This window comes from Oryctolagus cuniculus, chromosome 5 (assembly GCF_051225735.1).
Source record: "Oryctolagus cuniculus isolate XC-2025 breed Fujian yellow rabbit chromosome 5, ASM5122573v1, whole genome shotgun sequence".
Lineage (NCBI taxonomy): Eukaryota > Metazoa > Chordata > Mammalia > Lagomorpha > Leporidae > Oryctolagus > Oryctolagus cuniculus.
This window is the reverse complement of record NC_142871.1, coordinates 26263552-26277837: the sequence shown is the minus strand read 5'-3', so window position 1 is coordinate 26277837 and position 14286 is coordinate 26263552. Positions and strand designations below refer to the sequence as shown.

At 36.9% G+C, this 14286-nt stretch overlaps 1 protein-coding gene across 6 annotated transcripts in view; it reads left to right on the top strand.

Moving 5' to 3' along the window:
- Window positions 1-14286, top strand: part of ADGRG6 (adhesion G protein-coupled receptor G6) — a 150254-nt gene that overhangs the window by 64163 nt on the left and 71805 nt on the right. For all 6 annotated transcript variants that reach the window (XM_089332592.1, XM_089332595.1, XM_089332593.1 and 3 more), the window contains 2 exons: window positions 8921-9262; window positions 11424-12047. In XM_089332592.1, the coding sequence (XP_089188718.1) occupies window positions 8921-9262; window positions 11424-12047 (966 nt within the window). The remainder of the gene's footprint in view (window positions 1-8920; window positions 9263-11423; window positions 12048-14286) is intronic.

Genomic DNA, 14286 nt, shown 5'->3' with positions numbered 1-14286 from the left:
GCTGCTACTTTTGAGTATAAATTCATCATTTTAATTTTTTTAAAATTTATTTGGGAGACAAAGAGCCACCCACCCCAGCCCTTCATCAGTTGGTTTAATCCCCAAATGCCCATAAGGGCTGGGGCTGGACTAGGGCCATGGCCAAGAGCCAGAAACACAATCTAAGTCTCCTTTGTGAGAGGCAGGAAGCATTGGTAGGAAGCTGGAGTCAGGAACTGGAGTTTGGGAATCAAAGTCAAGCACTGCAAAGTGAGATTCAGGTATGTTAACCACCGGGGCCAATGCCCACACCAACTTTGTCGTTCTTTTGCCTGTGATCCTCTGATGACATTATCTGTGTCTGTAACTCCAAATTCTCTGAGAGAGAAAAGAATTTGACAGAGTAGCAAAGCCCATTATTTGGTTTCCTTCAGGTCAAGTTCATGCATTGGATCAAGTAGTACAACTATGACAGCAAATGTTCTGAGAGTGGATAGATGTTCTAAGGAAAAGATCCACATAGAAATTGTGAATATCATGCTGTTATTTAAAGAAACATTTCTAAAAGGTTAATGTGCTTTTAAATCACCTGGAAGTCTTGTTCAAATGTGGGTTTTCTTTAGCAGCTCTGTATGAATCTATATGTCCAACAAATTCATGGGTGCTGCTGGACTGAGAAACATACTTCAAATTGCAAGAACTGGAAGGGCAAGCAGAGAGGGTGAATGTGAGTGCTCAAGGCTGCAAGGGCAGGAGAAGGAGAGTGGAAGAGCTCTGGGTGGAGACTCTCAGGAAGCAGGGTATGTTCAGAGGTATCAAATACTGCAGAGAGTCAGTGTCATAAAAATGGAAGACTTTTTTTTTTTTTAATTTGACAGCTAGAGTTAGAGAGAGAGACAGAGAGAAAGGTCTTCCTTCCGTTGGTTCACCCCCCAAAATGGCCGCTATGGCTGGCGCTACGCCGATCCGAAGCCAGGAGCCAGGTCCTTCTTCTTGGTCTCCCATGCAGGGGCAGGGGCCTAAGCACATGGGCCATCCTCTACTGCCCTCCCAGGCCACAGCAGAGAGCTGGACTGGAAGAGGAGCAACCGGGACTAGAACTGGGCGCCCGTATGGGATGCTGGCACTGCAGGTGGAGGATTAACCTAGTGAGCCACTTTAATATTGAATAATCTGCACAACTTTGTGAATTCTCTTCAGCAGTGATAAGAATGCTCTGGATTAGAGAGAAAGTATTCCAAAGTCAGATCAATCCAGAGTTCAGAATTTGCAGGGGATTAATGTGGAAGGGAATGAGGAAGGGTCTTGAATAAATATATTATCCAGATAGTAAATTCAATGATCGACAATGCCGTTTAAGTTATTTCAAGTTGCTTATTAACTTTACGTTGTTTTTCTGAGAGATGGACAAGAATCAACCACTGCTTCAAAGAGAAGGATTTCCCATGAAAATATGTGTGGGCATGCGTGCATATGCATGACCATGCACTTGTGTGTTTAATTCTCTTGCCAAGGACATACATTTACATAGCAAGCTGACTCTAAAAGGATTTATAACAGTTCATTTTCTTGGATCTTCTGAAAGTATTATCTTTTACAACTAAGTACAGAATGCTCTCATGCCAGGGTGATTAAGGAAAGACAGGGCTCAAAGTTTAAACATTAACAGTATTGCAGGGATCAGAGGCATGAGGGTGTGGTACATGTGAATATCTTTGGAGATTCAAAAAGTTGTCAAGGGTATATGCCTCGTGAAGGATCCTTCAGTTCCACATCTTGTCGTTTTCTAGCTGTGTCAAACTTGAATTCATTCAAGTAGGTCCCCTTTTGAACTCATGCTTAAGTCATTGCGGTAGCTTCAATTCCTGTTGCTTCCAAAGAACATTTTGAGGTTGAACCATCACACAGGGCAATGAAACAATTAGCTGGCTAACTCTGGGGAAACTAGTGTTTTAGGAGGAATGTGGGAGTGAACTGATATCTTTTTATGGCTGCTGGAAGTTCCAGGAGGAGATTGGCATGATCAGTGCAACTTTGGTTCAAGAGGGACCCTCCCCAGTTTGGAAATGCTAACTGAATGCAGAGCTGGAGGAGTGGTGAGGGCGGGTGAGGATGCTTGCCAGGTCTGTCACATTAACAGAATCGCAGATGTCACAGCCAGATTGCATTCAGATTCTTTGCCATCCTGAAAAATCTGCATCATAGTCTGAAGTCACTTACACATAAATAGCTACTTTGATGAAGTTGTCTAGTTCTGTATATTACCAGTCATTTAATACATACCAGTGTCTGAACTATTGTTTATATTTTACATTTCATATTAAATTTGGCAGTAGTAGATTTGATCTCTAGAAATGGTGTGTGGCTATCCTGGTTCTTTAAGGATTTAGATGTTGAACTGGTCCTAGAATTCTTGGTTGCTGGCTCTTAGGTTTAATTTTTAGAAGGCACTGAGGCTACTGAATATTTTAAACCTTTTAAGGCAACAAATGATGAGCTTTTAATTCTTTGGTACTCAGTGTATTCACATGGATAGTTCCAACAATGACTTTGAATACATGCAAAGGTACAGATGACATTAGCTAAATTTTCTGGAGATAATTTTCATTAGCCAGATATTCAAGCAAATTTATTAGCTATAATATTACATACTTTCATGTAAATATGATTTAACTTAAATGTTGCCATTTTGTTCAACATTTAACACACTGTAGGAAAAAAGAAACCACTTATCCAATACCATCCACAGAGCTGTGTTGAAAGCAGCTAAAATTGAGCTCTGATGTATCTCTTGGGATTTCAAACTCTGCTTTAGATAGACTTTCAGGAATTTGATATTTGAGTTGTACAGAGATGTACTTGCAGCAAGGGTGGAGTAAGGATCCAAATCTGTGAGTTAATAAAATGTCCCCTGGGGTAATGGTTATTAAATCTATACCTAATTGTTAGTTGAGTTAGGCCTTGGTATGCCTGGGCAGTTTTCCATCTTGACTTTGAGTTTCACTGAAGATTAAAGTTTTGTGAAAATATACACAAAGGCTGGAGCTGTGGTGCAGCCTGTTAAGATGCTGCCTGCAGTGTCCATAAGGACACTAGTTTGAGTCCTGGCTGCTCCACATCAGTAACAGCTCCCTGTTAATGTGCCCGAGAAAGCAGAGGAAGATGGCCCAAGTCTTTGGGTCCTTGTAGCCACATAGGAGACCTGGATGAAGCTCCTGGCTCCTGGTTTCAGCCTGTCCTAGCCCAGGCTGTTGTGATCATTTGGGGAGTGAACCAGTGGATAGAAGATCTCTCCCTCTCTCTGTCTCCCTCTCTCTCTCTGTCTCTCTCTGTCTCTGGATTGCTCTTTCAAATTAAACCTTTAAATAAAAGAAAAAGAAAATACACACAAACAAATTACAGCTTTGTAGCATAAGCAAAAGTTGAGGTGTAATAGGGTTTGTTATTTGTTTGGATTACCTAATAACTTTGCTTTTATAAATTAGGGGGGCAAATATGTTATTCTGTTTGCCATCAGGAACCAGATGCTGTGCACTGAGTGGCTCATAAAAATATTTTAAACCTGGTTTTACCAAGATCTCACTCAGTGATATCTCAATGGACATTTTTTTAAGTAACCCTGCCTCTGAGAGAGCGTATTGATTATATAATGAAGTAATTCATAGTGTAGGAATTGATTAGCAGTGACATTTGATGGAAGAATCAAAAGCACTATATTCTAGATTCTTAGCATTCTTTTACAATAAAGTGGTTCCAAATTCATTTCTTAAAATATACCAATTTTAGGAAAAAGTTCTTAGTTTAAGAAATTATCTATTAAAATTATCTTTTAAAATAGTATTTGAACTCACCACTCTATCCTATGTCTTTATTTGTGGCAACATTTTCTTCTTTCTAGAAACACACTAGATTTACATTCAGAAGAGTTGGTTTGAATCTTGGTCCTGTTATCAATTAGATATGTAACTTTGATCAATTTATATAATCTTTGTGATCTCATTTGTTTCATTAAAAGATGGAGATGGTCATAATTCCCAGAACTGTTATGGTACTAAGTGAGATAATACATGTGAAAGCCCTTTGCTCTGGTCTATAAATATAATGAACATGATGATATTAAACATACTTTAAGCGACATGTCATCTAATTAAGATAATTATTACTCAGTAACACTCTCTATAAATGTACTTTAGCTGCTGTAGAGGAGAATCATATGGAAAAATACTTTATTTTTTTTCAAGTGCATGTTGTGGATATCCTCTCTGTCTTTTCTCTATCCCGATAATTGCCTAAGGGAAAAAGGCATCATACTATCAGGGGTGCTGCCTTATCTCTCTTCATTTAATGATACACAGATGTTGGTGTTAGAGAAATGATGGCAGATGCCAGCCACTACATGGTGGTAACCATGTGCCATCTATAATTATAGAACTTCTCCTTACTCGTGTAATCTTCCCAGTAAGCCTAGGAGGTAGGTGCTGTTATTACCCCAGTGTAAAGATGGTGAAACTGAGACACGGAGAGATTAACTTGTTAAAAATGGTGTATTCAGTGTTACCAATCAGAGTTACTTTTCTAGTACCCTCATCCAGCTCTTATGGGAGAATATAACAGAAATACTGTTGTCAGGATAAATGAAGTCATGAACGTTACTTGGGTCTTAGATATAGGGGATGGTATCTTATCTTGGAAAAATGATGCTACCTATCTGCATGTGAGGATGACACAGAAATTGTTTTTTTATTTTCCTTGTATGTGTTTCCTTTTAAATTTTGAGTCTATTACCAAATAAATTATTATTAATTAATGAGGGTTACTTCTTTCTCTGAGTTACCAAGTATAGTAACAAGAAATTTAACTTACTAAAGAGGTCTCTGTGCTCTGAGTGACATGATTGGAAGAAAGAACCCAAGGACCCATCTAAAGAGTTGTTACAAAACTCACACACTCTTTTTTCCAGGCTTAGAATTGGATTCATTTGCTTCAAAGAGTCATTCTTTAATTTAGGCATGGTCCCATTCATATTTTCATTCATTAACTTGCTTGTCCATAAATTTAACAAATTTTATTGAAAATTTCCATATACCAGGGTACTGTAATGTGTTGGGAATAGGTTGGTGAATAGAACCAGTATCTATGCTCTGCTCTTTGAGTTTATTGACTAGCAGTTTATTTATTGTCTATGCAAACAAATAATTTCACAAATGGGAGAAACATAACTTTTCTGAATAGTGCCATAAAGGAGAACATGGTATTCCAGAGATGGATAAGACCATGCAGTTTACAGACATTTGATGGACATAATTCATTCTGAATTGTTTGTCTTCAGTCCTTTACAAGGTGTCAGTTACTCAGGAAGAAAGAAGAGCAGAGGGAGGGCAAGTTAGAAAGAACTGGTGGAGAAGAGCTGGAACACAAGGTGGTCACAGGGTGAAGTTAAAGGGAAAAACCAGCTTGAGCAGTGGAACATATCTAAGCCCTTGAATATGTCACTGTGTCAGAATAATAAGTAGTATTTGCCATCACTACGATTTTCAAGAAAAGTCATTGCATTGTCATTCCATTTAATGCAGTAAAAGAGGAAGGAACACACTAAATTTATATCAGTTTCCATTATTATGGTTAAAGCATTTTATTTGAAAGTTTAATAAAATATTTTATTGTTCAAAAGTAAAGTTTTATGGTAGTTTATTTATTCAGAATGTCAGATTAACAATATTTCTGTCTGAATTTATATAAATATTTTTAAATAACATGAATATTTATTGTGGGAAGATAGGAAACCTTAGTTTCTGCTTCCAGCTGGCAGGCAGGCCATGAATAAATAATAATTGAGAAGATTCTAACTGCTTTCTTTAGTGAAAATGGGATAATAGCATTACGTTTGTCTTTTACATAAGTCATCCAATTAATATTTATTGTGAATCTACACTGCATACTGAGAATAGAGGGATGAGCAAAGAAAATGTGACCCTTGACCTCATGGCACATAGAGGTCAAAGGGCGAGACCAGTATTCATTTACAGTGGCCCTTTGTGTTTGCTGTTCTTTCTGGTGCAGTGCTGTTCCTTCATGTGTTCATGGTGTGCTCCCTCACTTCATTTGGGTCTCATTCAGTGTCATCTCTTTGGAGAACTAGCTGCTATCTCCATCCACTCATGTCACTCTTTTCACTCTGTATCCTCTGCTTTACTTTTCTTCCCACATTTTGTTATTACCTGTCATTAGATTATGTGATTAATTATCCTGAGGTCCAAGATTGGAGTATAATTCTGAGATTTTGTCTTTCTCGCTCATTGGTATAGGCTGTTTAAATAGTACCTAACACATAACAGGCACTTGATAAATATTTACTCAGTGAATGAATAAATAAGATGATCACACAAGTATATACTTACCAAATGTGGTAAGCAAGTGAAAGGATTTTCAAAACTATAAATATTCTGTGCATGCAGAATGATGCTATTTATTTGAATTTGAGAAAAAAATGCATCCTACCAGGAGGTAACCTGTTTCTTTTAACATTGATAGATTTCTGTTTTTTTGTTTTGTTTTGTTTTGTTTTGTTTTGTTTTTTTTTTAAGATTCATTTGTCTATTAGAAAGGCAGAGTTACAGAGAGACAGAGCAAAATAGAGAGGTCTTCCATCTACTGGTTCACTCCCCAAAGGGCTGCAGTGGCCAGAATTTGGCGTATCTAAAGCCAGGAGCCAGGAGCTTCCTCTGGGTCTTCCAAATGAATGCAGGGACACAAGTACTTTGGCTGTCTCCCACAGATTTCCCAGGGCCATTAAGAGAGAGTTGGATCAGAAGTGGAGCAGTCAGGACTCAAACTGGCACCCATATGGGATGCTGCTGTTTTATGCACTACACCTCTGTGCCAGCCTCAGTAGCTTTCTATTTAAACACTTATTCCCCAAGAGTTTTTCTTCTTTTATACCCATGGATTTTAATATTTACATCTACCTTTATAATTTTATAATCTAATAATATTTAATCTACCTTTATAATTTTATAATCTAATTCCACCTAATCCAAATGCTCCCTGGCATAGACCTGTGTCAGTGAAACTTTGTGAAACCTATTGTTGGCCCTTGAAGATTCAGTGTTTCTTAATTTTTTTGCAATGTGTGTGGCCCCTGTGCATTTTCTTGAGAGTTCTCATAAGTTTCATCAGATTCTCAGGATATATGACCTCCCAAGTTGAAGAATCAAAAAAGCTGTCTGCACCTTAATGTTTATTGCAGCTCAATTCACAATAGCTAAGACCTGGAATCAACCTAAATGCCCATCAACAGTAGACAGGATAAAGAAATTATGGGACATGTACTCTATAGAATACTATACAGCAGTAAAAAACAATGAAATCTGGTCATTTGCAACAAAATGGAGGAATCTGGAACACATCATGCTGACTGAAATAAGCCAGTCCCAAAGGGACAAATATCATATGTTCTCCCTGATCAGAGAAAACTAACTGAGCACCAAAAAGGAAACCTGTTGAAATGAAACAGACACTATGAGAAACAGTGACTTGTTCAGCCCTTGTCCTGACTATTGAGGAACAACTTAATACTTTATCCCTCTTAGTATTTTTTTTTTTTGGTCCTACTTAATACTATTGGTTGAAGTGTGAAATTAACACACAATTATTCTTAGGTGTTTAAATTTAACTGAAAAGTGATCCCTGTTAAATGTAAGAGTGGGAATAAGAGAGGGAGGAGATAAACAATTTGGGACATGCTCAATTTGACTTGCCCCAAACGGTAGAATTAGAAACGTGCCAGGGGATTCCAATTCAATCCCATCAAGGTGGCATGTACCAATGCCATCTCACTAGTCAAAGTGATCAGTTTCAGTTCACAATTGATCATAATGAAAGGATTAAGAGTCAAAGGGATCACATAAACAAGACTAGTGTCTGCTAATACTAACTGATAGAATAAAAAATGGAGAGAATGATCCAACATGGGAAGTGAGATACACAGCAGACCCATAGAATGGCAGATGTCCTAAACAGCACTCTGGCCTCAGAATCAGCCCTTAAGGCATTCGGATCTGGCTGAAGAGCCCATGAGAGTCTTTTAGGCATGGAAAGCCAAGACACTCTGGCAAAAAAAAAAAAAAAAAAAAAAAAAAAAAAAACAAAACCTAAATGAAAGTTCTCTGCGAGTGAGATCCCAGTGGAAGGAACAGGCCATAAAGGAAGGAGGTACCTTTCTCTGAAGGGAGGAGAGAACTTCCACTTTGACAGTTCACTGTCGGTGAACTCAAAAGGCTTCCATAGCCTTTGCAACTCATGACAAGAGCCTAGGGCAATTACTGACACCATAAATAAGAGTGTCATTTTGTTAAGTCAACAACAGGAGTCACTGTGCACTTACTCCTCATGTAGGATCTCTGTCCTTAATGTGTTGTCCAATGTGAAGTAATGCTATAACTAGTACTCAAACAGTATTTTACACTTTATGTTTCTGTGTGGGTGCAAACTGTTGAAATCTTTACTTAATATATACTAAATCGATCTTCTGTATATAAAGATAACTGAAAATAAATCTTGATGTGAATGGAATGTGAGAGGGAGTGCAGATGGGAGGGTTGCGGGTGAGAGGGAAGTTATGGGGGGAAAAAGCCATTGTAATCCATAAGCTGTACTTTGGAAATTTATATTCATTAAGTAAAAGTTGAAAAAAATAAATAAAACCATCATCCACCAAAAAAGAATCATGTACTAAAATTTTATATTTTTCCTTTCTTTTTTTTATCACTATTGGTATTTCTTTTTCTACTTAAGATGGTTTCATTTTCCTTTTAATTTTCATGATTGTATTTTGGTATTTTTAAATATTTACTATTTGGTTGTCCCTAGTGTGTAGTATTCTTGGTGTATTGTGTGCATCTAATCCCAGAACTTCTCTGTCTCTCTTTTGTCTGACCAACAGCATGGGGATGTGCCAACTGCAGGGTCGTCCTGTCCAGCCCTTCTGGGACCTTCGCTTCTCCATGTTACCCTCATGACTACCCTAACAGCCAGGCTTGCTTGTGGACCCTCCGAGCCCCCACCGGCTACATCATCCAGATAACCTTTAATGACTTTGACATTGAAGAAGCTCCCAATTGCATTTATGACTCATTATCCCTCGATAATGGGGAGAGCCAGACTAAATTTTGTGGAGCAACTGCCAAAGGCCTATCATTTAACTCAAGTGCGAATGAGATGCGTGTGTCCTTTTCAAGTGACTTTAGCATCCAGAAGAAAGGTTTCAATGCCAGCTACATCAGAGGTATGTAAACCAAAGGCAGCGCCAACCTTCTGCTTTCATTTAACATGTGCTGCAATAAACACAACGACCAGAAGACAGAGTTATGCTCTTTTATGTGAATGTGAATAATTAGGATTAGGATTTAAGCGTAAGAATCTGTTACTATTTTCTGAGCATTCTCATTAGCAAACTATAATTACCAGGTCAAAATCTGGTTACTGTAGAGCTGAACTCTTTTATACAATTTATACACAGAACATTTAAAAGCTGCTTTGGAAGACACTTAGACATTCCATTGCTAATAATTAAAATCTGTAATTCTAATATCTCTCCACTGAAAATTTAAAACATCTCTTCTTAGAAATCAATTTGAGTTTTAAGATGTTAATTTTTTAAGAAACTGTAGGGGACAAACATAGAAAGTTAGTGTATATATTTAAGAAGAACTATTAACTACTTAGGCTAATAAACAATTTAACCTGATGAAAGCCTCCTGAAAACGACTGATTGAAGTAAAACATTATTATTCAGTGTGCTTCCCAGATTCTGGCAGATCATAATGCCAAAATAATTTTCTTTAAAATAAGTCAAGCTTTAAAGCACTGGGATTTAGTTATAAAACTTTTTTCGTGTTTCTAAATATATGTCATTTATTTTATAAAATAAACAAAAAGGAAAGGCAAAACTGATCTACCCTCACTATTGTAAATTATGTTTTCTGGTGCTAAGTTATATATTATTTGTGACTGATATTAGGGTACACATGTGGTTAAGCAAAACAATGCTTTAGGTTTTCAAAATAATGTTTAAAATTATATGGGATATTTGGAAATAAAAATGGAACAAATTCGAATTACCTATAGATCCACTATGGAACCATAACCACTATTAAATGTTCATGGGTGTATTTCCTTCCAGGCTTTCTGTTTTAACAATTCATAGAGAATATTGTTTTCGTACTATAATAAGTATCCTTATTTGCATAATTACACCTATACACTGCTATCTATTTTAAACATAGACTAAAATTCATGATTCTCTTAAATTCTATCTTGGATTTTTTAGCAGAACATTTATATTAAAATTATGTTTTATCATAAAGCAATTCTTGGTATAAAAATGTGTTCAAACTACCATTCATATGAAATTGGTACTAACTAATAATATTTTTCAGGAGAGATACTCCTTTCTCAAAGCAAATTTATAATGTCGGTGATATTAGCAAAGGGCTACATCTATTGTAATATTTAATCCTGTCACATGTACATGTAACTGCATTTTAATTGTTAATTCATTATACATATAATAATGGCAATCCCTTGCTATTTATTGCTGTCATGCAGATACTGCTGTACACTGTGTAGATTTTATCGAATTCTCATTGTCCTTCTGTGCCATGAAAGCCATTGTGCTCCACATTGTGGTTGAGAGGATTAACATAGAGGGAGGTCCGAGGTCATGTGGCTGTTCCCTGAAGACTTGGGCCAGGAAGCTCATGGACTGCTCCTTCCAGATGCTCCTTCTGTCCCTCAAAAATAAGTTCATATGCAAAGATGTAAAGGAGCTACACTTTAACACTCTATTTTTGTTAAACTTTCCTCTAAACTCATCTCTTCAATAGAATTCTTTTTTGCATTTGTACCTAAAATAGCCAGAAAGTGGGAGAGAAAGAGGAGATACAGTGTCTGAAAGCAGAGGGTAGAATAAGAATGTGAAGAGTAAAAGGCAATTGTTAATGAAAAAGAGAACAATTGATTGTATTTAGAAGTTATTGGAAAAATAACATGTTTTTGAAAATCATGATAGGTACATAAAGACTTCCTGGAAAGTTATTTCCTCAATCAAATCATCAAGTTGTATTTTTTAATTTTTAATTTTTTTAAATTAGAGATTAAAAAGTACTTATTAACTTGGCTGTCACTCAGATGTTTACATGTAAGATCCAATCATAGTTAGAGTTAAAATGGGTGAATCAGTGTTATTATTGGAATAGTTAGTAATGGAGTAGTTGGTAATGGATTAGTGACTAAGGCTGTTCAGAAAAAGAAAGGACAGGAGGAGGCAATGAGAGTGAGTGGAAAATGAGTTAGAAAGCAGTGGGCAACTGAAATATATGAGACATTTTGCATCTCATTGGTCATTGTTCTGTAGATAACATGTTTTATCTCTTTTTTCATCCTAGTTGCTGTGTCCTTAAGGAATCAAAAGGTCATTTTGCCCCAGACCCTAGATGCCTACCAGGTATCTGTTGCAAAAAGTATCTCCATTCCAGAGCTCAGTGCTTTCACATTCTGCTTTGAAGCAATCAAAGCTGGAAATGAAGACAATGACTGGACAGCTTTCTCCTACTCAAATGCATCCTTTGCACAATTGCTCAGTTTTGGAAAGGCCAAGAGTGACTACTTTCTAACTATTTCTGGCTCAAAATGCTCACTGAGCAGCGTGCTACCTGTCAAAGAGAAAGAAGACATTTTCACAGAAAGCTTTGAGCAGCTCTGCATTGTTTGGAATAATTCTTTGGGCTCTGTTGGTGTAAGTTTCAAAAGAAACTACGAAACAGTTCGCTGTGACTCTACCATTAGTAAAGTTATTCCTGGGAATGGGAAATTGTTGTTGGGCTCCAATCGGAATGAAATTGCCTCTCTAAAAGGGGACATTTATAACTTTCGACTTTGGAATTTTACCATGGGTTCCAAAATCCTCTCCAACCTCAGCTGTAATGTGAAAGGGAATGTGGTCGACTGGGAAAATGACTTTTGGAATATCCCGACCATAGCTCTGAAAGCTGAAAGTAACCTCAGTTGTGGTAAGTCTGTGGCAGGGTCACTGTCTCTTTTTTTTTTTGTTAGCATTGTTCTATGAATATGTTGTCAACAGAAATTATACATAAACACATATGTATCTGCATCTATATTTACTGAAATTGAAGAGTTCTTTTCATTTTTGAAGTATTATCAGCTCAGCCCTTCATAGTATACATTTAATTATAAGCCATGCTTTTTCAGTCAAAGTTTTCCTCTACTTTAAAGTTTTCTCTATGTCATAAAATAGCACAAATTTATCACTAGCATATAATTATTGTGAATGAGTCTTACAAAAAGGTTAATATTAGATTTGAAATGAAAGAAATTAACATATGTTAATCTGTTTTAATCACAAAAGTGATGCAGTAACAAGCTCATGTTTATCATTCTGGAATGAAATTTCAATAACATAACAAATAAAAAGCCACCACCTAAGACAATAATATTTACTCACAACCTACTTTATGGAAACTCTTGATCATCAAGAATTATAAATTTTCTCTTTGAACTTTTTTCTCCACTTGAAAATGAGCATTATCTGTCTTCTCTGGTTGCTATGTAAGAGACCTTAAATGTGATACTATTAGAAGTAGCTACATGCAAAATATTTATGAGAAATATCTCTATGTATAGAAGTTAATCTGGAAATCTTCATTTTACTGTACAACTGATTCAAGCACAAAAAGGAGATGTTTCATTATCAATTTAAAATGTTCTGTGACTTAATCTAAAGTATTGATAATATATACATTTTAGTCAACAGCAGCAACTCTCAATAAAGGAAGAAAGAAGTGGCCCAGTGTTGAACAATAACTTGTTTGTGACTTTGGAGGACATTTTATCAGAAATTCATCTCCTATACTTTGAACAAACTGGGACCCATAATGAAAAACTTGAGGTACCTCCTCAAGGTTCCTGGACTGAACCTACCCTTCTGACTTACAGAACTGTTGCCTACCCCTCCGTAAGAGCACCCACCTCTCTACTGTGTTTCATGGTGCTCCTGCAGATGACAGGAAGGGTATTTAGTGATCTCATCTGAGAGATATTCTCTCCTGGGTTGTTGGAAAGAGAGTGAACCATACCCTGTGACAGAAGGAGACTGTAGAGCTATCTAAGAGCTAATAGTGTTCCATATGATCCTCTCTCAGACTAAGATTAGCTAGGGAAGACCTTCAGGGATTTCTGAAAAGTCTCACTCAGTGAAGAAACTGACACCAAGTGTGCATGTTTGGTGTGGGATAGTGTAGAGCAGAGAGGGACTGGTGCTCTTCCTGTGATCTGAGTGGTTGTTTTTAGTTTTGGCTCCTCTTTTCATCATATGCTTGACCTTTATGAGAAAGTCATAACATGGATCAATTATTATAATAATTGTCTTCTTAGGGAATTATATTTTAAAGGCTTTGATGACCCACAAATACGATTTGGCTATGTATATTAATAATTGATGATAGTTAACTTTCATTAACTTCACACATACTGACCCATTTCCTTCATCATGGATCTCATTATGAGGGTTCTGTTATTTCTCCCATTTTGCAGAAGGGGAATCAGAGGCACAAGGCAATTAAATAGCTTATCTAATGTTACTTAGTAAGTGTCCAAACCAAATTCTGAACCCAGAAAGTTTGGTTATACAGCTCTCCTAACCACAATAAATTAGACTGTTTTTCACTATAAGCAGGGCTAGAAGATGTGACTCAGGGCCACAGCAGGGCAAGCTATCTCTTGCCCAAGGGAGAAGCATGAAGGGCCAAGAGCCATCTCTTCAGGCCAGCAGTACATTCGTGAGAAAACAGCAGCTTTATAGGGTGTTAACACAGTATTTGTTTTAAACAAACTTTATGGGATTTCCTTCCTGCAGTGCTTCTTAGATAACTCAATATGATAAAATATGAGGGATATACTGTTGCAGAGTTTCCTAAACTTCTCTAGGAAATCCTCTAGATGAGGGTTTGGCAAACCAAGAAGGCCTATGGCAGGACACGTTTTTGTAAATAAAATTCCACTGGAACACAGCCATTCCCATTAGTTTATATATTGTCGATGGCTGCCTTAGTGCTACAGTGACTGAGTTGATGTGGTACTAAGTAAAGCATGGCCCACCATCCTAGAATATTTACTGCCTACCTCTTTAAGAAAAAATTGCCAACCCTTGAAATTCTTCCAAAGAACCACAAGGATCCAATTCACTGAAACACACACTTTGGACAACACTGGAAAAGACCTGCAATTTCTCCT